Source organism: Mus caroli, chromosome 17 (genome assembly GCF_900094665.2).
Source record: "Mus caroli chromosome 17, CAROLI_EIJ_v1.1, whole genome shotgun sequence".
Lineage (NCBI taxonomy): Eukaryota > Metazoa > Chordata > Mammalia > Rodentia > Muridae > Mus > Mus caroli.
Genome location: NC_034586.1, coordinates 84,311,877 through 84,338,252, shown reverse-complemented (window position 1 = coordinate 84,338,252; position 26,376 = coordinate 84,311,877). Strand labels below are relative to the sequence as shown.

Genomic DNA, 26,376 nt, shown 5'->3' with positions numbered 1-26,376 from the left:
GCAATAGCCATAAGAATTAAATCAGTACATGGGTGTGTTAGGTCCCATCACCCAGCACCTAGTAAACATTTTAGAAACTTGGTGTTGATGGAGGAGCAGTAAGAACAGCTTCACCCCATGCGCCTCCCGACTCCAAAATATTGGAGAGAGAGCTAGCTGTTCTGTGAATGCCAGTGGTTATCTTAGCAATAAATGTCACAGGAGGAGAGTGTCTGCTTCTAAAGTGTGTTTCTGTCAGCTCCTTCCCATCCCTAAGCCCTCTCTCCTCCTTCCTCCAGCAAACTGTATGGAAATGGGTTTGAAGAGGTACAAAGCCATGCATTCAATGGGACGACGCTCATCTCGCTGTAAGTCTATGCTTATTTCCCTGGCTCATGAATAAAAATGAAGCATCGCTCTGGCTACCAGATCACATTCAATCTTCAGCAAGTGACTCTGGGCAAAAATAAACTTTCAAGTGGCTGGTCCTCCGCGTTGCCTGCGCGTTACTAGGCAACCGGCTGGCTGGAAACCCCAGAGAACCCTGATTTCAAAGACGGAAGCAGCTTCCTCACATTGAAGTTGACAGTTTGCTGAAATATTCAACACCCTACTTTGCACCCCCTCCACCTCACAGCCCCCCCTCCCTTGCCGCCTTGTGCAGGTGGATGGTGTGTTAGAGGCAGAATATTTCAGAAAAAGTGACTCTTCCCCAGACCTCCACTGAAGGGAAATGGGGTGACACCATTTACCAGCTAATCAGCTACAGCTTCACAGCATCTTCCTCCTGTTGGCTGGAAAGAAGCAGTTCTCCAGAGAGGGAGATCTGGCTATTCCCCACTTCAGTCCAGGCTCCTGCTGCCAACCCCCACCCCCACCCCCACCCTCACACACAGTAACAGCCTTTAATTGAGGGACTCATCCTAAACATGGCTCCCTTCATCGCCCTCCACCTCCCCTCCCCATGGCCATCCTCGGGGACAGTGGTAAGTTCACACATTTATAGGGATGTGTATGGTCTATGACAGCCTAGGACGAGGTTCTGAATGCTCAAGTCATGACTAGAAACACCTAAAAGTACACGAAAAGCTAAACTGAAGATCAAGTTAGTGAATACAAATAGGAAGGCCTTTAGGAGAAATGAGTTAGTAGCCAGTGAGGTGGCAGAGTTCAAAGAAGCTTGTCCCCAAGCAAGCAAGCTTGAAGAAAGAACTGACTTCTAAAAAGTTGTCATGTGACACCCTCCCTCCAACACACACACACACACCATGCCATGGACATGTTTCCTCTCACACACAAATTAAATAAATAATGTAACCAAAAATTTTAATCAAATTGTCTGAAGTATGATCCACACAAATGACCCTTAAGCTTGAAGGAAGGCCTGTAAAAATCACCTCTGCCTGCTAATGCAGATTCCTCCGCTGACTTTCTTTGCCTTGGTGGATCTCAAAGGGGCCAAGAATTTGTGCCTTTAAGAGGCTCCCAGAAGACCCTCATATGTCACCATCTGAGACTAAGTATCTCAGGTTAGTAATATACTAATGATTTTTCGCTGTAGATCTTAAACCAAGGAGCCCACTGTGCTGATAGCATGCTGTACAGTTTAGCAGATGAGAGCCAAGGCCTAGGGTTCACTATCTATCAACTTGTATCACCTTGAACAAGTTAACCTGCCCAAGCCCCTGTGCCCTCATTTGTGAGCAAGGCTGCCAAGAGAGGTTTACTTATTCTGAGGATTGATCCAGCAAGTGAGAAGGTCGGATTTGTACCCTTAGTGCTTAGCATGCTGCAACATGGATTACGTTTATCCCATGATTCTTGCGAATGAGTAGATAAAGGTTTGTATGCACGCAGCTCAGGGTCTAGATGCTACAACATACTGAAGAAACGGTCTTGTTCACTTGAGAGCTGCACAAAGAGTTCATTAATAAGAGCCCCAAGATTAGGGGAGGAGCATCCCAGCCTCTTTGGTCCACTCTCAGGTGCCCCCTTCTGTGATTCCTGCAACAAACCACAGCTGTACTGAAGGCCACACGCTATGTTCCAGTAGAGATGAAAAGGAGTAAGCTGTAAGCTGGAGGGTTCACCCATGGGGATTCATGGCACAGGAAAAGGCAATTCCCAACAGTGTGTGAACTTTAGGTAACTGAAGGTAGCATGCTGTGCTTAGCCTGAGAGCAAGCAGGTCCTCCAGAATTTCAGAGGCAGGAAAGGGTTAAATGACAGTGGGGAGAGGAGATGCAGGCTTTGAGCCAATTTAATGTGGATAGACAAAAGGAGAAGGAAAAGGTGTCCCAGGCAGAAGCCAGCAAGAGGACCAGCCATTGAAGAGATATACCCAGACAGGCTGGGAAGTAGAGCTTTTCAGAACTTTGAGAATGTGAGGATCGAAGAAAGAAGGCTTAGATAACACAGAGGGAAATCCGGAGTGTTCTTTTGTTAAGAGAAAGGACAGAGAATGGAGGAGCAGAACGAGGATTCTGGGATCTTCCCAACAGAGACAGTCCCTTGTGACTTCAGCCACCTGGACACAGGCCGTGACTACTCTCTGAACTTGCCCACTGAGAACGCACATCTCAAAGGAATCAGATTGCACTATGAGAAGAACCACTTAGAAGCCTCACCCTTTTGTTTGGTTTGTGGTTTTTGACAAATTCTGAGGCCTCCAAGGTCACAAAACCTCAGACGGATAAGGAGCTCACTGCACTTGAACCCAGTAGCCTTGAGCAGCCCGAGGAGCGTTTGACTCCTCCCCAGGCTGCTTGGTAGCAAGTTCTCCCTAATCCAACAGGAGAATCTGTTAAATCATGGGACAAAAAGTGTTTCACCGAATGACAGGAAAGGATGAACACTAGGTGAAGCCAAATACACGCACTGGCGACTCCACAGTTTCACCAAGAACGCTATCTTTTTCTAGTTTGTCTTACCCCTCCCCCAACCCCTCCGCCCCACCACACCCGTGTGCACACACAGCTGTGAAAGTTGGTGTGAAGTGCAGGTGTGACTAAGGAAATTGGTTTTTCCCTCACAGGGAGTTAAAAGAAAACATCTACCTGGAGAAGATGCACAGTGGCGCCTTCCAGGGGGCCACGGGGCCCAGCATCCTGTGAGTACTGTGGTACAGCCTCCTCTCCCCACAGAGTGCACCCTAACAACCCTGCTGTCACTGCCAGCCTGGCTTGCAACATCTATAGCTGAAAAGTATCAAATGTGTCAGGCCTGTTCCTACAAACATGAAGTGCTGCCTCTGACATAGCCCCACATTTCCAGGGGCTGCAATTTGGTGCCTCAAAGGGAAGATTCTACTCAGCCTTTCTCTTTCTTATCTGTTGAAGGTCCCTCTGGTTGTGTAGCGTAACCTCAGTCTCCACGTGTTGTTGCCGTTGTTGTTGAGTGTTGAGAAACCATGGTATTGGTTTCTATGTGGTGTTTGTGTTTGCGTGTCGATCTTCTCTGGTAATTCACCTACACCTCAGTTTTATTGGGAGATATGCATAGTAGATTATGGCGTAGCATGATGGCCTCATTTGGTCTCAGCTTGTGTCCAAATAAAATATTCTGAGCTTCTAGCAAAAAAAAAAAAAAAAAAAAAAAAATATATATATATATATATATATATATATATATATGATTTCAAGAGGCCATAAGTCAACCAGTAATGCCAAACACAGGGTATGGCCTCATGTGCTACAGGGTGGTCGCTCCCCCAGCCCCCCGGAACTCACTCAGAGAACCCACTCTGACCTGAACTGCGCCTAGCATTTGGATGGCCGTGGCTGAGAGGTTGCAGGCGGATTCTCCCTATAATCCTATGAGGAGTCAGTCTCGAACCCTCCATGAGTTGGGCTTCGATGCAATGGCTTGTACAAATAAAAACTTCTCCAGCCAATGCTGAGAGACTCTCGGGACTTTAAGTAAAAAGCACAGACATTCAGAGGACAGCTTGGTAATGTGGCCAGTTAGCAGAATCCCAATAGTAGGTTTCATTCCAGGGCGATGACTTCCCAGACATAAGAGGACACTCAGAAAACAAACTACAACCTCCTCCATGTCTGGGAAAAGTCTGCGGCCTGATCTAATGATCCATACAAAGACCCTAAGGCAGAACAGAGCACTGGCTTCCTAATCGGCAAGTACCAGAAACCAGAGGTAGCCTAGTACAACCCATGGGACACAGTCTCCTATTTCCACTGTTCTCCCAGGAACTTGGACCCTGGTACATTCCAGTTCATACTCCTGCCCTTCCCTGCCTCCCACTGCCATCACTCCCTCCTTGTATCAGGCCCTGAGCCTCCCAGGAGGGCAGACTATCAAGGAGGGCGTGCTGCTGGGAAAGGGTTGGGCGTTAACCTCTTAGAATATGAGCAGGGTTTAAAAACTAAAACTCCTGCCAAACCCCCTCTTCCTGAAATGTACATTTGGGGCTTCCTTAGAGTTTGCCTCGAGTCTAGTAAAACCAAGGAGCTTTGTTTAAAGCCCTGAGCCTTCGGCACAGCTGTGCTAGCTCGGCATGGTGTTTGCTTGCTTTGGATGGACACATCTAACTAGTTATTAGAGCGCGTGTGCTCAGCGTCCTGGGTGGATGATAGCTAGTGCCACATGAAGCTCTTAATAGGGTGGATCATCTGCACTTTATGAAAACCTCCCCTGCAGAGCTTAATCAATCAGACACAGAGGCATCAAAGCCCTGAATATTTCTCCCTGGGCCAGAACACAAAAGCTGATGTCACCTATGTGTACACTGTTTTGGGAAGCAAGCAATTGGGTTTTGTAAAATAGGGAGAGGGTAGGAGAGAGGAAGGGGTGGAGAGTAAACATAAGGAGGGAGAGGCAGAGGGAAGGAGTCAGAGCTACAGAGGAATCAGGACACAGCAGAGAAAAATTCTAGTGACCATATGGAAGGTACAAGGAGCCACAGGCAACCTTGAAAAGAGTAGTGGGTGCCTGTAAGATGAAAATCCCACAAGTTCTTTGGAATTCAGATCATGATGAAAGAAACGATGGATTGTAGGAAAAACAAAATGGAGGAGAGATTTCTCGGACCCTTGGGGGGGGGGGGGAGTCCTTGGAGTAAAATGTGTAAAATCAGTCAATAAAGGGCCTCTCTCTCCTTTGTGGTTCAGGGATATCTCTTCCACCAAATTGCAGGCCCTGCCGAGCCACGGGCTGGAGTTCATTCAGACGCTCATCGCCACGTCATCCTACTCACTGAAAACACTGCCCTCCAGAGAAAAATTCACCAGCCTACTGGTTGCCACGCTGACCTACCCTAGCCACTGCTGTGCCTTCAGGAATTTGCCGAAGAAAGAGTAAGTGAGCAGGAGAGGGGACCGTGTTGCTGCAGAGAAGCTGGGATCTAGATCTAGTCCGGTGGCACACGGTGCCCTGCTGCAGTCGTGGAGTAGCTTTTAGACAAAAGCAAAATGAGCTGGTCCTCATCCTGACGTCTCCATGTGCTAGGCCCTGCGCCTCATAAACCTGCCAAACGCTTAAGTACCTCGGCAGCACCTTTGCAAAAACCTGGTGTCAAAGTCCGTTCTCTCAACAGAAAACATTTTACTCAATCTTGAATTTAATAATTGTCAGAGTACCACGTGGTTTGGCTTGGGGCTTGTTTTGTTTTGTTTTTAAGCTATTTGTCTTCCACGGAAAGCAACTTCCATTTCCGAACAGAAATGGAAACAGATCGGTTAGGGAGCCCTATGAAAAGGACCAGAGAGCCTGCGTGCAGCAGAGGGCGCCTGATCGCTTCCCTGCACCCCAGGCTGCGGGTGTGGTGGGTGAAGGAGAGGGTGGCAGCAATTAAATTTCATTCCTTAAAGCATTCTTTCTCGGGAGTTTTTTAACTGAGAGGTACCATTCTGCATCCGGACCCAGCACGTGTCACATGTATAAAAGAAAGAAAAAGCAACAGCTAGCTTTGCAAAGGTGTGGTGCAGTCACGTTGACACTTCCTGCTCTCCCACCCCTGTCTCTAGCTTGTTTTCACTGCAAGCCTTGATGCTCTCTGCTTTTCTTATTGCCCAATACACTGCTCCCAGTGGGAAAATGCAACGCTCTGAAGAGTCATTACTGCAGAGATGTGCTCAATCAATTCATTAGATACTAAGGCACTGTGGAACACACCAGGCTGCCACTGCCTTTGTTTGGAATTAACATATTTATAGCTGATCTACCAGGCTGGAGGGGGCGAAAGGAGAGGAGGGGGAGAAAGGGAGAGAGAGAAAGGAAGCCTTGAGAAGACTTGGTTCTACCTAAATATTTGGAACAGTAGAGAAGACAAACGCACTTGCTGTGTTTAAGGCTCTACCCCCACCCCCTTTTTGGAGGGGGTGGTGAGATGGGATCTCACTATATAGCCCTGGCTGTCCTGAACTCACTCTGCAGACCAGACTGGCCTTGAACACACAGAGATACACTTGGCTCTGCCTTCTGAGTACTGGGATCAAAGGCCTTGGCCACCAAATCCAGCTCAAGTTCTACATCATTAACTGAGCTTCAGATGACTTGAGTTGAGCACTAGCCATGTTCCAGGATACCAGGCTTGAAAACTGAAAAGATGAGCGGTCATCTTAGCCCTCACAGAGTGGACAGGCAGCATAAAGGAGCGCCAAGGGGGTGTGTCAGTGGATGTGGTGACAGAACAAAGAGAGGGACCAAACGCTCTAGGCTGTAGAGGGGCTCATGGGAGACTTCCTAGGGGAGATGACGTTAACTGAGCTTTGCACAGAAGGCTTGAGGGCAGAATCAAGACAAGATGGAATGTCTCCTGTGAAGGCATGGGGCAAGAGACACTAGATGGATGTTATTCGAAAGCAAGCACAGAAAGACTGTGGGCAATGAGGGAAGATTGCCCACAGAAGCAGCAGCCCAAGGCACTGGTAGGCCAAGGTGGGCTCTGAGTACCCACCCAAGAGAGTCAGAGGAGGTAGAGCTTCAAAGACTTTAAAGTGAGATTGTGCAAATTTGCTTTTATGAAACCTCAATAGGGCAGCAGAATGAAGGGTGGGTTGAAGGTGGCAAAGCTGGTAAAAGACAGACAGAAAGACAGACAGACAGACAGACATAGTGGTTTAGGGTGAGGCTGGTTCTGGTCACCTACTTACACTTCTGTAGTGAAGAGGTCAAACTCCTCCTGAAGTCATAGACGTGTGAGTGTTTACTTCAAAGCCTTTTATTCTAGGAGGGTGGAAAGGGGGTTAGAGACTATGACTGTCTGAGCTATCTGTGAACATCATTACACACATTGTCTTGAGTGAGCTTGGCTATGTCTACTCAGTCACAGGTGCTTCTGGGACGATAAAGCCCAAGGAAGCCTTAGAGGCCACTGAAGATGAAGAGTTAAGTTCAGTCTGTTGCAAACTGAGGCACTCTATAGATGACACACTTGGCTACCTGGGCACAGCTTTCTTTCTTTCTTTTTTTTTAATTAGCTTTTTTCTTTATTTACATTTCAAATGTTATCCCCTTTCCTCATTTCCTCTCCAAAAACCCCCCTATCCCATTCCCCCTCCCGCTGCTCACTAACCCACCCACTCCCACTTTCCTGTCATGGCATTCCCCTACACTGGGGCATAAAGCCTTCACAAGACCAAGGGCCTCTCCTCTCATTGATGTCCCACAAGGCCACCCTCTGCTACATATATGGCTGGAGCCTTGAGATCCTCCATGTGTACTCTTTGGTTGGTGGTTTAGTCCCTGGAAGCTCTGGGGGTTCTGATTGGCTCATCTTGTGGTTCCTCCTATGGGGCTGCAAACCCCTTCAGCTCCTTGGGTCCTTTCTCTATGGGCACAGCTTTCTAAGACATTTTTGGTAACTGTGGAGATAGAATGTGTGTCATCCAGTGTTAGCATTCAGAGACCAAGTTCCTGTTAACTGTGGACTTGTCTGCATACAGTATCTCTGTCAAATACTGAGCCAGAACTACCCTCCCCCATTACACATGAGGTGGGTGGGGACTGGGACAGGAACAGAGACTCAGTCCAAGTTTACAAACATAACAGTATCTAGAATAACAAGAGGGTTCATCTTTGAAAGACCATGTGGTCAAATCCCCATCTTTCTGCATTTGCACACGACCATTATTACAAGGACCTGTTTCACTGCTGCTGGATAACAGAGCAGAGCAATGTCCACGTTGGGTGCCTCACATCTCCATCCTCCGCAAGGAAGGCTGTGGCACTCCCAGCAGCTCCCTCACCCTCATTCCTTATTTCTGAGCCCCTCCCCCGTAGACTTGGTTGCCATACATCAGCCTTCTATCTCCTTGTCACATCCCCCTTCTCCAAGCCAAACTTCCCAGAGGGGAAGACAAGAAGATAAGGGAACACCAATGCTAGGTTTTGCCCAAAGGCTGAAGGCCTAAATACACAACAACAGCACACCCAGCCCCACAGGATCCTGACAGAAAGACTTCCAGCTACAATTTAAAGCCATGAATGCCATGTAGTTAATCAAGGCGAATAGGAGGGAGAAGAGTTGGTGAGGAGCAAACCTGAGTACACCATAAAAGCAGCTTTTAATAAGCATTGAAAAACTCATGATTCAATACAACAAATTTACGTGTTTTCCCCCCACCTCTCCCGAACCCACACAAAGCACTTAGCATTCAGAAGCACTTTCTCTAAGCTGGAGACGCTAAGAACAATGCACGAGGGTATACAGTCTCTCCTCGGGAAGCGTTTCAGTCAGGACAATGGTGCAGAACTCACCCAGGGTAGGATGGCTAAGGAATGCGGACAAGTACTGCATAAATAGACACCATCGGGCTAAAGGACCAAAAGATCAATGGCTTGTTTTTCTCCTTTTCTACCTCTTCTCTTTCAGACAGAATTTTTCATTTTCCATTTTTGAAAACTTTTCCAAACAATGTGAAAGCACAGTTAGAGAAGCGAATAACGAGACGCTGTAAGTATTCACGAGCAGACAGGCGGGAGCCGAGGCTTGTTCTGTGGGCAGCTTATTGTTATTTGCTGCGACGGTTTTTCTTTTGATAAAAGTCTTGGTGAGAGGATGTTTGCAATGTAGTTTTTCTATAGTTTCGAATGTGAATATTTTCCCTTTGCAAGTGCCAACTGGTCGTACGTGTTATTGTAGCTGTTTAAAAGAAAAGCAAAATGAAATGGGAAAGCCTAAGATATAAGGAAGTGGTTCCTATAAACATTAGTGTGTATAAGATGGCAGCTTCGTTTTTTTCAGGCATTTGGGTGTCACCAAGGGCTGCTCTAAATGATGTCTTCATCCATCGGAAGTTACACTCCACAAAGACAAACTGATTGCAGACATGGCTTCTAAAGCAATGACTTCCTGTCAAAGACCATACTCCCAAGTGTGGTGTTACCTTTGTGTGTGTGTGTGTGTGTGTGTGTGTGTGTGTGTGTGTGTGTGTGTGTGTGTGTATGTCCTGGCATGTGCAGATGCACATGCATGTGCTTGTATGGGAGGCCAGAGGTCACCTTGAATGTCCTTCTTCAGGAGCCATTGATGTTGTGGTTTTGAGACAGGGTGTCTCTCTGAGACCCAGAGCTCACCAATCAGTTTAAGCTGACTGGCCCCTAAACTGAGGGATCCTCTTACCTCCACTTTCCCAGCACTGGGGTCCTTGGTGTGCACAGCAAGCACTTCACCAATAACACCACCTCTCCAGCTCCCTCACATTCATCTTAATGCCATCATTACCATACACTAGATGGCAGCTACATGTCCATTCTGCTGACTGACGCCTAACATTTTTCTTGCTTTAAAGGCTGAGCGCCCTGGCATTTCACTTACCTTCACTTGTAAAAGAGCATGCCTCCAAAGACAACGGCTGTGTCCCTAAGCCGCATTTATTATTATTCCTCCCATGTGCCCTGAAGGACTACAAAACCAGATGTCCCTCTCAGATACTCTGCAAATCTCTGCTATTTGCTCTTCTCTTCTCAGTCTCAGAGTGCTATGGAGACAATGTGGGGTGTGATGGGAAGACCTTGGACCTAAAGGTATCGAAAAGTTGGATGTGATCTTTGGTAGTAATATTCTTGCAGCACAGAGCTGGACATGCACCTTCTGGGGAGAGTAGTTCTGGCAGCACGTATGCCTGATGAGACATCTTTTCCCCTCAGTAGGGAGTGATCAAAATGAGACTTGACTTTCAGACCCAGACTGAAGGGCATCATCACAGCAGCACTTAGGATGGGTGTCAGCCTATCTCCTTCCTTTCTTTCCTTTGAGTCGCCACTATCTGCCCTGCAATACTCCTTTCCCTGTGTATCCCTTCCGTCTTTATGTCTCTTGGTCTCCTTCTACATGATTCCTTTGCAGTCATGTGGCTTTATACTTATACACAGAAAACCACTTCTAAGTACAGTTAGTTGTGGTACCAAGGGATGGTTATGGTGAGACTTTAACCCACCCTCAGTAACCATCATCAGCCTAGCCCCAGCCTTTCCAAATGAGTCTTCCCCTTGGAGCTCACCATGTAAGAAGCTTCAAGCTGCCTGAAATGAATAGATAATCTAACAAGTTACATTGCTCCTGGTGGAGCTACTGTTTTTTTAAATATGGAGATTTGCATAGCCTGGGTTGGTCTTGAACTCACTATGCAGTCAAAAATCACCTTGAAACTCTGATCTCCCTGCCTCTGCTTCCTGAATTCTGGGAGAAATGGCATGGACTCTCATATCCAGTTCATTTGGGTGCTGCATCCTGGATCCAGGGTCCAATGCACACTATGTGAGCACTCTACCAACTGAGCTATGTCACCAGCCCCTGAAAACACTTTTTAGATAAATGCAAAGTTCCACCAGATAGCCATTCCGAGTCTCACCTGTTCTTCCCAAGAAAGCACCGTGTTCTTGCCACTGTAGCTGATCCCACTGTCCTCCTAAGACCCCACACACAGGTCCTCTTTCTCTATCAGCTGTCAGTGGAACAGTGGTGTAACTGCTTCTGCCTCCTACACTAATACTTCTAAGTCCCTGAGTCCATTTATACTCCCTAACAGAGCTGCCAGAATCTGCTGTTGTCAGTAAGCATGCTATTGCCCTTGGGAGCTAGCCCAGGAGAAGACCTGCCAGAGAGAAGTCTAGCAAGTCACAAAGACCAAGGAGGGATGGAGGAAGGAACATGTGGGGTCACTTGCTTATATCTGTTAAGAAATCATGGCAGCATTTTTAGGCATCCTAAATTAGCCCCTCAAACAGGTGAGATGGTTTGATAGGGCAAAGAGAATAAAAGAAATAAAGGCCACAATGGTTAGAATATTTTTATCCAGTTTTGTGTTACTATTTTGTATGAAGCATCTACAGAACCTTCTTGAAGTGCAGATTTCTGGGCTCTGTGCCTCTAAATTTTGATATGCATTTTTAACAAACACCCTGGTGGTTCACATAGACATTGATCCATGTACCACACTTTGGAGACCACTGACTGAGTGGTGATAAAGATCTCTGAGCTGAGAGTGTGAAGGTGAAATCCTGACACTGTCCCCATGGGGATCTTGAACCTATCTCTACCTTCTTTAATCTTGGCTCCCTTTCTAACCGTACAACGGGTTCAATCAGATGATCAATGAGCACCCATATTAAGAAGGATTCGTTTCCTTATTCATTCTCTATAACCACCATCTCCTGGAAAACTAACAATATGAAATTATTTTGATGTAAGTAAACTAATAAGTGTTTTGCTTTAAAGTTGTTTAATAATGAAACAGATGAGGGTTCTCTGCCGTCCTCTGTGTGGACACAGCTCTTCCTCGGACCTGAATACTGCTCCAGGATTTTCATGTTGTTTTTCCTCTAGTACTGAAGGCCTCAGATCTTTTCTCTCATCAATTCATAGTCTTCTAGTACTATGAAAGCTGGCCAGTATTGAGGAAGCTACCCTCATCATTCCCGGAATGGAAAGATGCTTTTATTGAGAGAAACTCTATGGTAAAATACATACTTTCAATAGGCTTTTCAGAAAATTATCTCATTTATCCAACTTCCAAAATTATCAGATAATGGACAAGGTCAAAACTCATTGAACCCATATCCATCACCAAATATATGCTCAATGTTCCCATGTGCTATTAATGCCTTCTATACCCAGGGCTTCCCTAGTCTGGATTTACTCACTCCATAAAAATTTATTGAATAGAACCAAAATTCTGCTAGACACCATGACTCCAGAAATAAGATCTTCATCTTTGTAGAGTTCTTGTCTTGCAAACATGAATACTTGAATTTGATTTCCAGAACCCACATTTTAAAAAAAGAAAGAAGAAAAGCAGCCAGATATGGTCAATAATCTTGTAGTCCCAGTGATAGACAGTCAGAGACAGGCCAGCCAGCCTAGCCTACTTGGTAACCTCCAGAACAATGGGAGATCCCATCTCAAATAACAAAGGTAGAAAATTGCCTGAGGAATGGCATGCATAGTTCCCCACTGTCCAGCACACACAGAGACAAATGTGCGCACACACACACACACACACACACCCCAAAATTAAGAGTCAGTCAAACATGAGCATTAATTCCTATAGTCTAACACTTGGGAGATAGGATCAAGAGTTTAAGGCCAACCTTGGCTGTGTAGCAAGTTTAAGGTCAGCCTTGGCTGCATGATATCCTGTCTCAATACTAAGATAATATTAAACAAGATAAACATGCATATTGGTAAAATTGTTTTGATTACTAAGTATAACTCTTGCAGAGAAAGATAATAAAGTCTCTGGTGAATAGAAGCAAGAATAACTTCCTTGAGGAACATGCCTTTCAGGATGAGAGAGAATTTACCAAAGAGATCAAGAGAGAATGAAAATTTCCAGTAGGCAGAACCCAGAAAAAGCAAAGCCTTGAGGATCATCAAAGAGCATGTGAATTTATCACATAGGCATGGAGAAGGGTCAAGTTGGATAAGTAGAACTCAGAATTCTGTTTGGAAAAGCATTTCCAGGAGGTTGGAATGGGAGAGAACTAAAACTGGATAAGGCTGTCAAGAAAAAAGCCAATAGATGTGCCCCTAAGAGAGAGTATGGATGCAGGCCCAGGAACAGACTTGCACCCTAAGGAGTTCTTGAATTCATCCTTTTATCTGTTGTCCCTCTTCTCCCTCAACTCCTATACTCTCAGCCATTTGCTCATGTTTCCCAGTTCCCATGTGGAACACGGGATTAACCAGGGACTTCAATGCAAACAAGTCCCCACTAGTTGATGATTCTTAATGCTGCAAACCATCCAATCCCACTGTGTGCTACTACAAACAGCTTGTTAGCAATTTGGTTAGCAACTAAATAAGATGAATAGCTAAGAAAATGTCAAGAAGGGACTTTTTTTTATTTAGTGTGTATATATTATGTCTCTAATCTTGTTTTTTCAAAGAAAATCATTCCTTGTAAAGAGCGTCATTAAGTCTTTGCATCGGGGTGTTAAGCAGATATATTTTATAGTGTCTAGATAGCTTTTCATTTTCTTTGGAAAGAATTCCATCAAATGAGATAATTTAACAAATAGATGTAAGGCTAAGACCATGATGGCTTTGTTTTGTTTTGTTTTGTTTCTTGAGCTTTAAAAGCCCACTAAAGATTCTTGAATTTCTTTTAATACTCAGAATCATGGGAACCGCTTCTGTTTCCCTCAAGCCAATGTTTGTCTTGCAGTTATTCTGCCATCTTTGATGAGAATGAACTCAGTGGCTGGGATTACGATTATGGCTTCTGTTCACCCAAGACACTCCAATGTACTCCAGAACCAGACGCTTTCAATCCCTGTGAAGATATTATGGGCTATGCCTTCCTTAGGGTGTTGATTTGGCTAATTAATATACTAGCTATCTTTGGCAACTTGACAGTCCTCTTTGTTCTCCTGACCAGTCGTTATAAACTGACGGTGCCCCGCTTCCTCATGTGTAATCTCTCCTTTGCAGACTTTTGCATGGGGCTCTACCTGCTGCTCATTGCCTCAGTGGACTCCCAAACAAAAGGCCAGTACTATAACCATGCCATAGACTGGCAGACAGGGAGTGGCTGCAGTGCAGCTGGCTTCTTTACTGTGTTCGCCAGTGAACTTTCTGTCTATACCCTTACAGTCATCACTCTAGAAAGGTGGCACACCATCACCTATGCTGTTCAGCTGGACCAAAAGCTGAGACTGAGACATGCCATCCCAATTATGCTCGGAGGATGGATTTTTTCTACCCTGATGGCCACATTGCCCCTTGTGGGTGTCAGCAGTTACATGAAAGTCAGTATCTGCCTCCCCATGGATGTGGAATCCACTCTGTCACAAGTCTACATATTATCCATCTTGCTCCTCAATGCAGTGGCCTTTGTCGTCATCTGTGCGTGCTACGTTAGGATATACTTTGCAGTTCAAAATCCAGAGCTGACGGCTCCTAACAAGGACACAAAAATTGCTAAGAAGATGGCCATCCTCATCTTCACAGACTTCACATGCATGGCGCCCATCTCATTCTTTGCCATCTCAGCTGCCTTCAAAGTACCCCTCATCACTGTCACCAACTCAAAAGTTCTACTGGTCCTTTTTTATCCTGTCAATTCTTGTGCCAACCCATTTCTGTATGCAGTGTTCACGAAGGCATTTCAGAGAGATTTCTTTCTCTTGCTGAGCAGATTTGGTTGCTGTAAGCACCGGGCTGAACTTTACAGAAGGAAGGAATTTTCTGCATGTACCTTCAACTGCAAAAACGGCTTTCCAAGATCAAGTAAGCCTTCCCAGGCTGCCCTGAAGTTATCCATAGTGCATCGTCAACAACCTACACCTCCAAGAGTGTTAATTCAGTAACTGCATTACTGAATTGTATCTAAATATGCTCCCCCCAAAAAAAGTCCACCCAAATTAGTCACTTTAATATAATGTGTTTTAGAAAAAATATTTATCCTGAGGCACTTCAGGAGAACTGAAACCTGCTTCAAAGGGTGGCCCAAGACACTTGGTGACATAAATTTCAGAAGGGTTTAGAAATTTTTTATAATAATTTAGACAGAATAATTTTGTTTGTTGAATCTAATATTAAGAAAATCTAAGTTGTTGTCATTTTCCATGTCTCTTCATCTTTTTCACTTCAATCTTGTGATTTACGTTGCCATCTCCAAATATATATTCATAACAGACTGGAAATTTAAAGTGGTCTTTGTCCTCAGATAGTTTGATAAATACGTTCAAGAGATGCACTGTGCAGTGTGATAGCTGCTAGCCTTGCATGGTAAATAAAAGTTTCTTAGCCATATCCCAAGTGCTTCATGGGTCTCACTAGTAATAGGAGGTACAGATTCAAACTGTTTTCATCAGTGCAAAGACAGCTCTATTCTAGACACTTCTATTTCCCATGTACACTCTACTCACTTAGCTTTCCATCTGAAGGCACATTCCTGCATACTTGTTTGGCTTACAGAGCATAAACCCCTCGTGGGCAGGAACCCACCTCAGTTTCCTCATCTCCTATCTCAGGATCTTGGAAATGATACACAGCAAGTGTGCCTAGATAGTTAAACTCCCTAGAGATACATGGGGAAATGTTTCTTAGTATATTTTTTGATCGTTACAGGCTTTATGGTTTTTGCCCCCATCCCGGTATCTCTTCTCAGAGTTCTTCACTCCCTTTCGCCTCTGAGAGGGTGCCCTCCCAGAGAATTCCCCCTCCCCTAGGGCATCAAGTTTCTACAAAATTAGGCACATCCTCTCCCACTGAGGCCAGACAGGGCAGTCCTCTGCTACATATGAGCCAGGAGGGCCTCAGACCAGCCCATGTATGCTCTCTGGGAACTCCCAGATGTCAAGGTTAGTTGACACTGTTGGTCTTCCTTTGGGGTTGCCAGCCCCTTCAGTTCCTTCAGTCTTCCCCCTAACTCTTCCATAAGGTACCTTTGCATCTTTAAGCAAAACAAAATATTTAAATTTTAAAAATTATTAACCCGTTATTTCTATGCTTGGCACTTTATTGGGAAATATATCTAGTATTGTCAGAAGCACTAGTTACTTCCTACAGCTGGCTCTTGCAGGACACCCGACTGATGCGTCTCACAGTGCAGCTTTTGTTTGCCCCTTTTCCCGTTTGATTGAAAGTTCATTACACACACAGCATCTTGGTGAGTGGATTACATAATCTCACCAACTGAATCTTCAGAAAACTCTACAGTTCAGATGCCATTATATTATACAAGAAAAAAAGACCATCACCATTTTGAAAGTCCTGAAAACTAGGAAAAGATTCAAGTAAGAAGATTCGATCTCAAAGGTCCTCACAAAGCATAGCTTCTTTAATGATTCCCATACTGTTAAAAAAAAAAATCATTGTTCTCCAAGAGTTACCTTTGCGTTGAAATAAATTTTTAAAAATTGGATACACTGACAGATGGACAAATACTTATTAGGTAGCTAGGTTTTGTTATTTAAAAGCTTATGTACATTCAACGTTCCTTAAGTTTTCCCAATATTTTATTAGGAACATTTTCAAATGTACAGAAATGTTGAAGAAACTGTGTAGTGAACACCCATACCTCAACACTATTTACCGCAAGCCATATGTTACTATATTGACTTTCATACATTACTATGCAATTATCTGTTATTTATCTGTCAACCAATGTCTTATATATTTTGATATTTTAAAGTAATTTGCAGGTATTAGTCTTGCACAAGAGAATACATTATACACCCCCGTGTAAATGAATGTCAGTACTCATATTCACTGAGTATAATATATAATATTTATTTACATTGTAGGTGTAATTTACACGAAGAGAAACAGACAAATCTTAAATGTGCCACTTGAGTTTTGAGAACAGCACACACCTATGTCAGCCACACTGTGTCAGGATTTAGTGTAGTTAGTTAGAGAGTCCCACACTGTGGATGATGGCCGATATTCTCCACAGACTAGTGTTTCCTGCCCTAGATGGCATAAAAATGCAGGTCTATAAAACATGTGCTTTTTCACATGGCTTTGGACTTAGTTTATTAGTCTTACTATTCATCCACTTGATTGCTTGAATCCATTTATTCCTTCTCGTTGCTAACTGAAATTCTACCATATTAATATTAAAATTCCTTTCTCCTACTCATAGCTATCTTGGCTATTTCCAGCTTTCAACTTCCTGTGAGCATTTTATTAAATAAATGTCTAACCATAACTAGATTCAACACATTTAGTTTGCTTTCAATTCTTAAGTCATTACATAAAATGATTCAAAGAAGATTGTAAGATTAATAAAAAGAAATCTCTTCTGTGTTTACATTTATGATCTTTCTGCTCCATAAAGAACGACTTGGTTCAGGTGGAGTCCTTTCTTGCTCATCTTAGAATCTGTCTCAGCAACACAGCAGATTACTAACTCATCAAACTACTTATGTGACTACATGATAGTCTTTATGATTCATAAATCCCAGGGAAAAAAACAATGTAGTAAGAAAAAGTAAACAGGCACTCCAGCTTCTGACTCCACCTGAGCAGATCCTCTGCCACAGGAATCCATACCCAAATAGCTCCAGGAGGGAGTGAGCCTCCCAGGAGCACAGTCAGGCCTGTGAGTGCAAATAAAACCACCACTGCTGCTCAGCAGAACCTGCCTGGAGCCCTCAAGACACAGGAACCAAGGGACTGCCTGGGACAGGAGTCTTCCAGTCTCCTTCTGTACCCAGAGCTGATCCTGTGCCACAGAGCTACATATAAAAATACTGCCAAGAGAGAGCTGGTCTCCCAGGAGTGCCTACCCAACTGAGAAAACTACCACTTATCTTCAAATTCCTGGCCCAAGACGGACACTCACAGAGCCATCAGGACACAGGAACCAAGGATCAGCTGGGGACAGGATCCTTCTGGTCTCTGCACCCCAGAGCTGACCCTGTACCACAGCTCTCCATACCCAAATTCCTCCCTGAGAGAACTGGCCCCCTGGGAGTACTGACACACAGGCTTGCAGGAGCAACAAGCCACAGTCAGAGACAGCAAGACCAGCTAACACCAGAGATAACCAGATGGCGAAAGGCAAATGCATAAAAACATAAGCAATAGATACCAAGACTACTTGACATCATCAGAACCCAGTTCTCCCACCACAGTGAATCCTAGTTTCCCCACACACCAGAAAAGCAAGACTCTGGTTTAACATCACATCTCATAATGATGATAGAGGAATTTAAGAAGAACATAAATAACTCCCTTAAAGAAATACAAGAGAACACAGGTAAGCAAGTAGAAGACCTTAAAGAAGAAACACACACACACAAACCCTTAAAGAATTACAGGAGAACACAACCAAACAGGTGAAGGAACTGAACAAAACCATCCAGGATCTAAAAATGGAAATAGAAACAATAAAGAAATCACAAAGGGAGACAATTCTGGAGATAGAAAACCTATGACCTCTTACATAAATAATGGTCCTTATTTTCTACATCATAACTGAAGTTTTAATAAGTGAAGTCATAGTTTGCTGTCTCCTTCATTTGCATATCCTCCCTCCCATAAGCTTTATGTTTGAACTCTCCTCTAACCCAGCTCTCTACTCTATGTCCTAGAGCCACATATGCAACTCAAGATGTTTCTCCACTTACTCCTGGACTTTGCTATAACTACATAATTTGTATTTCAGTCATTTCTGGCTCCTCATCACCATGCAAACCATTGATGAACCTTCCTAAAATCCTATTTCATTTCAATACATGCCTGCCAGAGTCCCCAAGGAGCTCCTCAGCGCCTGGATAACTGCCTACTCCTAACTGAAATAACTGAGATTACTGTAGAACCTGTCCTCAGATCTGATCATCCATTCTTCTGCTATTTTCTTCTTGAAGCAAATGGACTCAGTGACCCTTCCCAAAGCCATTTCCTTCCACTGCCATGCTGGAGCCCTTCTCTAATGTATTATACTTCTTAAGACATCTCCTTTGTGTAAAACAAAGGATGTGATAAATTTGTAACCCGTCACGGTCTCTCTACAGACTTCTTTAGCTGCACATCTGTATGCTGCATGTGTACTACTTCCATGATGCCTGGAGCCCACAGATGCCCTGGAATTGGAGCTACAGAAAGTTGTGAGCACTGTGTGAGTGCTAGACATCCAACCTTGCCCCTCTGGAAGAATAATTGGTGCTCTTAACCACTGAGCCATCTTTCCATCTCCTTTAGACTTCTTGAGCATTCTTCTCTATCTCTCTTTCCCTTCTCTTTATCTTGGCATATTAATTAAGTACACAAACCCATCCTTACTTCACCTGTGTTAGCAAGATAAACTATTTTAACACATCTGCTTTTCAACTTAGTTCATTTTTAAAACAGAAATATAAAACTGCTATTGTTAAGAAGTATTTCATGTTGGAAATGTCTAAACTGTGTTACTGTCCTGTATAATCCCTCATATCTAAATCATAAACCCTCAATGAACTCATGTCTCCTTTTTGTATTTTCTCACCATGTTAGATATTGTTATAAATCGACTGCAAAATGTCTTAAAAAGATTTATCGTCCTGGAATAAATCATCTAAACTTATAAAAATAACTTTAAAAAACATTGGTATTTGGTTCTCTGCTTACTACATTTGTTATAAAGGGCTTGCTTTTACTTTTTTTTAATGTACTAAGTCTAAATATAAATTAAGAACCTTTATCACAAAGGATTTCAATAACTAGGCTCATATAAGAAATGACCTTTTCTTAGCTGGGAAGATGGCTCAGTTGACCAAGTACTCACCACACAAGCATGAGGACCTGAGTTCAGAACTCTGGGACTCAAATAAAAACAAGGAGCAGAAATGTTCATCTGTAATCCCAGCACTGATTAAGAGATGTGGACAGAAGCAAATTTCTGGAGCTCATTGATTCACCAGCCTAGCAGAATTGGTGAGCTCCAGATTCAATGAGAGACCATGTCTCAAAAGCTCAGGAAGACACTCATTGCTGACATCTGACCTCCATTCAGGCACTTGCATATACACAGACCTGTTCTCTCTCTCTCTCTCTCTCTCTCTCTCTCTCTCTCTCTCTCTCTCTCTCTATCTCTATCTCTATCTCTATCTCTATCTCTATCTTTCTCTCTTATACACCACAAGCATGAAAATGACTTTCCTCAGAATGAGTGATCAATTACCTAAGGTCAACCAGCCTGAGAATCTTAGATGAAAAACTCCAGAAATAAGCAATTGTCACAGTTTTGGTTGACCACTTTCCTGCATGGTACAATGAGATCATATCACCACACTCAACCACACAAGGACTGAATCATGGTTTTTGTCCAGCATATTTACACTGTACTGTCGTTTAGCAGACACCCTGGTTATGAGTTTCTCTGTCACAATATCACATCAAAATCATCTTTGTTTACTTAATGACAGGACAGAGTGCAACTGTGGTGATGCAAAGATGGCTCTAACACAGCAATGAACTCTGTAGCATTGAACCTGTGTAGAGAAAGACACTGCCGTGGCTTCATCACACACTGGGGTCTTGAGATGCCTTATCCCTGAATAAGGATGGGTTACCACATTTTTAATTAATATTTTTCCCTGTGAGTTATACTATAGGCTTCCTGCTTGCAGTTTGAATTTCTAGTTATAAATCACAGTGTTCCCAGTTGACCTAGAATATATTTACATGGAAAACAGTATAAGATTAACCTGCTAGAGTATGAATTAAAATAGTCCTGCTAAATCCCCTCCCCGTTAACATAGCTGTTGCTCTTCTCTCCAAACTTCCTGGGTCCTTCACAGAATTTAAATGACAAACACTGAGATGTCAGTTAGGATTAGAAATGTGGTGCTCTGTGAAGTCTGTGCTGTGCAAAGGACTGTTTGCACATCTTCGGCACTGACACAGGTCTTCTGTACACTGAATAAAACAAGCAAAAGAAGACCAGGCAAGGTCAGTTACTTGGTCCCTACGAGACTAATTCTGTGCAATTTCAACAAGATCTTGGCTTGCAGGGAAGTAAAAAGTGCATTTGATAGCACTTGATCAGACATGAACAGAAGAAAGGTTTGCAAAGATCTCCAAGTACACTGGCACCAAACGAGGATGTATGATGTTCTCACAGACATCCAACACAGCGAACTCTACCCTCCCAAGACACACTTTCTCCACTATAAAAGGGTATATGACAACATCTATTAAGGTATTGTCCACAGACTTAAAAACTCGCATTATGGTACTTTGCTACAAAATGCAGTAAGAAATATGGCTATGTGGCATAAAGAGTTAAAGGGGAATACCTGAATAGAGAGGCTAAGAGTTGGAGATGGGAGGACAGGGAAAGGAGGGAAGACCAAAAGAGGGGAGGAATAACAGGAACAAACTTTTGTAAAAGTCACCTAGAAACTTACTGCTGTAGAAGCTTCCTAAAATATATGTACACACACACACACACACACACACACACACACACACACACACACACACACATATATATATATAAAGTCTAAATGGAGTTAACCCATAATGGGATAGCCATTATCCCTACTAGACACCATGCATTAACAAATAAAAAGCCAAGGTCAGGGATGGATTACCACTTCTGGAGTCATTGGCCAGTAAAGACCCATAAGCTCCCAAGAATGACAGACTATTGTCAAACATTTTGGTTACCCTTCAGAACATGACAATAAGACCCTGTTACTAAGGACACCACACACTTGAGATATAGAAGAACATTTCCATCAAGCTGATACTGGTCTGGAAAGTTCTACTACTGGCTAGCCTTCAGAGTGATGGAAGCTGTTATTCTCACTACAAAAAGAGAGAGAGGTAGCCAGTAATCTTACCCAGATTTGAATCCTGAGAACTACACCACCACCCAACCTGCCAAAACATGACCAATGGCAGTGTAGTCGTACCAATGTCACGGGAGAAACAACCTACTTTCTGGTTGAATTTAAGGCCTACTCCATGAGTTAAAAACCCATGCCTGGTACCATTACTAGGGCCAAGAACTTAGAGGTAGACCGGGAATTGTGGAAGTTTGATCCAGTTCTACCTCCCAGCCCCAAGGTATTTGTAAATATATTTCAAGGCTGAGACTTATTTCTGGGAGTATTGCCTCTGGTATTACACTATCACTTAGAATAAAAAGCCAAGTTGCTCCCATATACAGGAGTTTACAATGGTTTAGGAAGTAGATTGGACTGTGGTTTTAGAGTACTGCATTATTCATGATATTCAAGGTATATTTACAAATACCTTGGCCATATATCTAGGCTCTTCTCTGACTATATCATAACTTATTATAACCCATTTGCTCTAATTTACATTCTGCCATGTGGCTGGTTACCTGTGCTCGGGTACCATGTATCCATCTCAGCACCTCTTTCCTGAGTGAATGTCCCACCTGGATCTCTCAACAAAATTCTTTCTGCCTCCCAGATGTTGCACTTCCTATTTTCTGATCAAGCCATAGGACACAGATGACACATCCATAAAGATATAAGACATTCTCTCTACAATCCTGCTTTTTAGTCCAATAAAAGGTTCATTTTCTTTCAAATATAATTTGAATACAGTAATAACAATTGTGAGACAAATATAAACTATTAGGTAAGATTTACATTTATAATGCCCATTCTGTTATACATGATGACTTAGATAAAAGTATTATATAATCTATTCCATCTTGGTGAGTTTAGAGTTTTGTATGCAAATAATTTTCTATCCTAACTTATATTACCAACTTTAAAATAATCTTTTTTTTATTTCTTTTTTTATTAGATATTTTCTTCATTTACATTTGAAATGCTATCCCCTTTTCCTAGTTTCCTCTCCGAATATCCCCTATACCATCCCCCATCCTCCTGCTCCCCAACCCACCCACTCGTGCTTCCTGGCCCTGGCATTCCCCTGTACTGAGGCATTAATCTTCGCAAGACCAAGAGCCTCTCCTCCCATTGATGGTCGACTAAGCCATCCTCTGCTACATATGCAGCTAGAGACATGAGCTCTGGGAGTACTAGTTAGTTCATATTGTTGTTCCTCCCATAGGGTTGCAGACCCCCTTCAGCTCCTTGGGTACTTTCACTAGCTCCTTCATTGGGGACCCTGTGTTCCATCCAATAGATGACTGTGATCTACTTCTGTATTTGCCAGGCACTGGCATAGCCTCACAGAAGACAGCTATTTTAGATTTTGTCAGCAAGCTCTTGTTGGCATATGCAATAGTGTCTGGGTTTGGTGGTTGCTTATGGAATGGATCCCCCAGTGGGGCAGACTCTGGATGGTCCTTCCTTCAGTCTCAGCTCCAAAATTTGTCTCTGTAACTCCTTCCATGGGTATTTTATTCCCCTAAGAAGGAATGAAATATCCACACTTTGGTCTTCCTTCTTCCTGAGTTTCATGTGTTTTGCAAATTGTATCTTGGGTATTCCGAGCTTCTGGGCTACTATCCACTTATCAGTGAGTGCATGTCAGGTGAGTTCTTTTGTGATTGGGTTACCTCACGAACGATGATATCCCCCAGTGCCGCAGACCCTCTGGGCCCCTCTGTCTTCTTGGAATGGGTCTCTGGTCACAGGTGGGCAAGGAGTTGGAGGGAATTGAATGACGGACAGATGCACACAGGAGAGGTTGTGTAGAATATGAATGTAATTTGTCAAATTGAGCATCAAACTTTTTATACAGAAGAAAATAGGGAAGTTAGGTGACATATCGGCAAGGTACAAATGAGGTTACCGGATGCTTAATGACTCTTACACAAAACAGAGGAATGTAAACACAAAGACTGGCAGGAACTGGGCAATAAAATAACTGAGACAAAGTCAGTCCTATCTAAGGTCAGCTATAGTCTTAGAAGCCAGGTGTGAGGTCTTTACACTCCTAGAGCAAGGGCTTTCACACCCAAGTCATGGTTCTAATTAGGGAGTTCCATTCTAGCTAACCATCTCATGAATAATGCAGTACTCTAAAACCACAGTCCAATCTACTTCCTAAACCATTGTAAACTCCTGTATATGGGAGCAACTTGGCTTTTTATTCTAAGTGATAGTGTAATACCAGAGGCAATTCTGAATATCACTGAATAGGCAACATTCTTACTGAATTCCAAGCCCATGGTCAGCTCAAGGACTTTCTAGGACGTTGGAACACTGGTAAACGCTTAGCTATGTCAGATTTTAATCTTAAAAGACACTTATAATAAGATAATACTAAAAGAGAGCACATGGATCCATACACCAGACTAACGCGGAAACAGGGTATGAGTATATGAGTTAATGAGAACGCCAGAACTCCAGGAGGTGAGCTTCCATGAAACTCTTTGCCTCGTGAGCACTTCCAGACCTCTCAGTCTGCCAAGCAGACTTCACGGGAGTGTGCGTGGCACCCCAGGTCCATACATTTGCCTAATAATTTAATAAATTCACTGTAATAGCTGAGTATTACTCAATTGTGTAAATGTACCACATTTTCTGTATTATTTCTCCATTGAGGGATATCTGGTTCTTTCCAGCTTCTGGCTATTATAAATAAGGCTGCTATGAACATAGTGAAACATGTGTCCTTATTACATTTTGGGACATCTTCTGGGTATATGCCCAGGAGAGGTATTGCGGGATCCTCTGGTAGTACTATGTCCAATTTTCTGAGGAACCACCAAACTGATTTCCAGAGTGATTATACTCAGCTTGTCATTCCACCAGCAATGGAGGAGTGTCTCTCTTTCTCCACATCCTCGCCAGCATCTGCTGTCACCTGAGTTTTTGATCTTAGCCATCCTGACTGGTGTGAGATGGAATCTCAAGGTTGTTTTGATTTGCATTTCCATGATGATCAAGGATGTTGAACATTTTTTTAGGTGCTTCTCAGTCATTCGGTATTCCTCAGTTGAGAATTCTTTGTTTAGCTTTGTACCCCATATTTTAATAGGGTTATTTGGTTTTCTGAGTCCAACTTCTTGAGTTCTTTATATATATTGGATATTAGTCCCCTATCTGATTTAGGATTGATAAAGATCTTTTCCCAATCTGTTGTTTACCCTTTTGTCTTATTGACAGTTTCCTTTGCCTTACAGAAGCTTTGCAATTTTATGAGGTCCCATTTGTCAATTCTTGATCTTATAGCACAAGCCATTGCTGTTCTGTTCAGGGACTTTTCCCCTGTGCCTGTATTTTTGAGGCCTTCCCCCCACTTTCTCCTCTATAAGTTTCAGTGTCTCTGGTTTTATGTGGAGTTCCTTGATCCACTTAGACTTGAGGTTTGTACAAGGAGATAAGAATGAATCAATTAGAATTCTTCTACATGCTAACCACAAGTTGATCCAGCACCATTTGTTGAAAATGCTGTCTTTTTTCTACTGGATGGTTTTAGGTGTGTGGGTTCATTTCTGGATCTTCAATTCTATTCCATTGACCTACCCGTCTGTCACTGTACCAGCACCATGCAGTTTTTATCACAATTGCTCTGTAGTACAGCTTGAGGTCAGGGATGGTAATTCCTCCAGAGGTTCTTTTATTGTTGAGAATAGTTTTTGCTATCCTAGGTTTTTGTTATTCCAGATGAATTTGCACATTGCCCTTTCTAACTCTGAGAAGAATTGAATTATAATTTTGATGGGGATTGCATTGAATCTGTAGATTACTTTTGGCAAAATAGCCATTTTTACTCTATTAATCCTGCCAATCCATGAGCATTGGAGATCTTTCCATCTTCTGAGATCTTCTTCAATTTCTTTCTTCAGAGACTTGAAGTTCTTATCATAGAGATCTTTCACTTCCTTAGTTAAGGTCAAACCAAGGTATTTTATATTATTTGTGACTATTATGAAGGGTGTTGTTGTCTGGTCAGCGCCAGCACCTGGTCGCCTTGGGCACAGTGTCGACAGACACCCCCCAGGGTCCCTAGGGGACTCTCCATGCAATGTTGGGACCACCAGTGAGTGGAGCACAGCTTCTGTTCCATTCCAATCGTGCGGGACCTGGGATATCATTGGGGAGGCACCTTGGGCACGGAGTTGGCAGATGCCCCCCCCAAGGTCCCTAGTGGACTCTCCTCACTATCTTGGGACCATGGATGAGTGGAACTCGGCTTCTGTTCCATTCAAGTCTTGCAGGACCTGAGACAGCATTGGGGAGGCAGGAGGCCTTGCCTGGCCAGGGTCACAGGTCCCTTCCAGTCAGCGCCAGCACAGGATCACCTGGGCGAGGAGTCGGAGGACACGCCCAAGGTCCCTAATGGACAGCTTGTGAGACAGAACTCATTCTGGGCTCCAGGCATCCGGGCACCTTCCCTGCCAGAGGACAGGTGTCCTCCCTGCCTGGGAGGGCGTTACCAGAGCACCTGGGGAAGCCATCTTGGTTCCAGGATCCCTTGTAGACTAGTCTGCTCAGGTGAGAGTGTGGACTACAGAAGCTAACAACTTCTGGGACAGGTCCTGTTTCAGGCCTTTATCTTCTGCCAGGAGGCAGGTCTGAACACCAGATATCTGTGCACCTTCCCTG

General features: G+C 43.6%; 1 protein-coding gene across 2 annotated transcripts in view; it reads left to right on the top strand.

Annotated features, from left to right (window-relative positions):
• The window catches only part of Lhcgr (luteinizing hormone/choriogonadotropin receptor), a 53,369-nt gene extending 33,914 nt beyond the window's left edge, over window positions 1–19,455 (top strand). The window contains exons 7-11 of one of the 2 annotated variants that reach the window (XM_029471475.1): window positions 279–347; window positions 3,014–3,088; window positions 5,106–5,291; window positions 8,810–8,890; window positions 14,033–19,455. In XM_029471475.1, the coding sequence (XP_029327335.1) occupies window positions 279–347; window positions 3,014–3,088; window positions 5,106–5,291; window positions 8,810–8,890; window positions 14,033–14,300 (679 nt within the window). In that variant the 3' untranslated portion in view covers window positions 14,301–19,455. Of the gene's footprint in view, window positions 1–278; window positions 348–3,013; window positions 3,089–5,105; window positions 5,292–8,809; window positions 8,891–13,604 lie in introns of both variants that reach the window. The other variant, XM_021149364.2, reaches the window with a different exon arrangement.
• The last annotated feature ends 6,921 nt before the right edge of the window (window positions 19,456–26,376 follow it).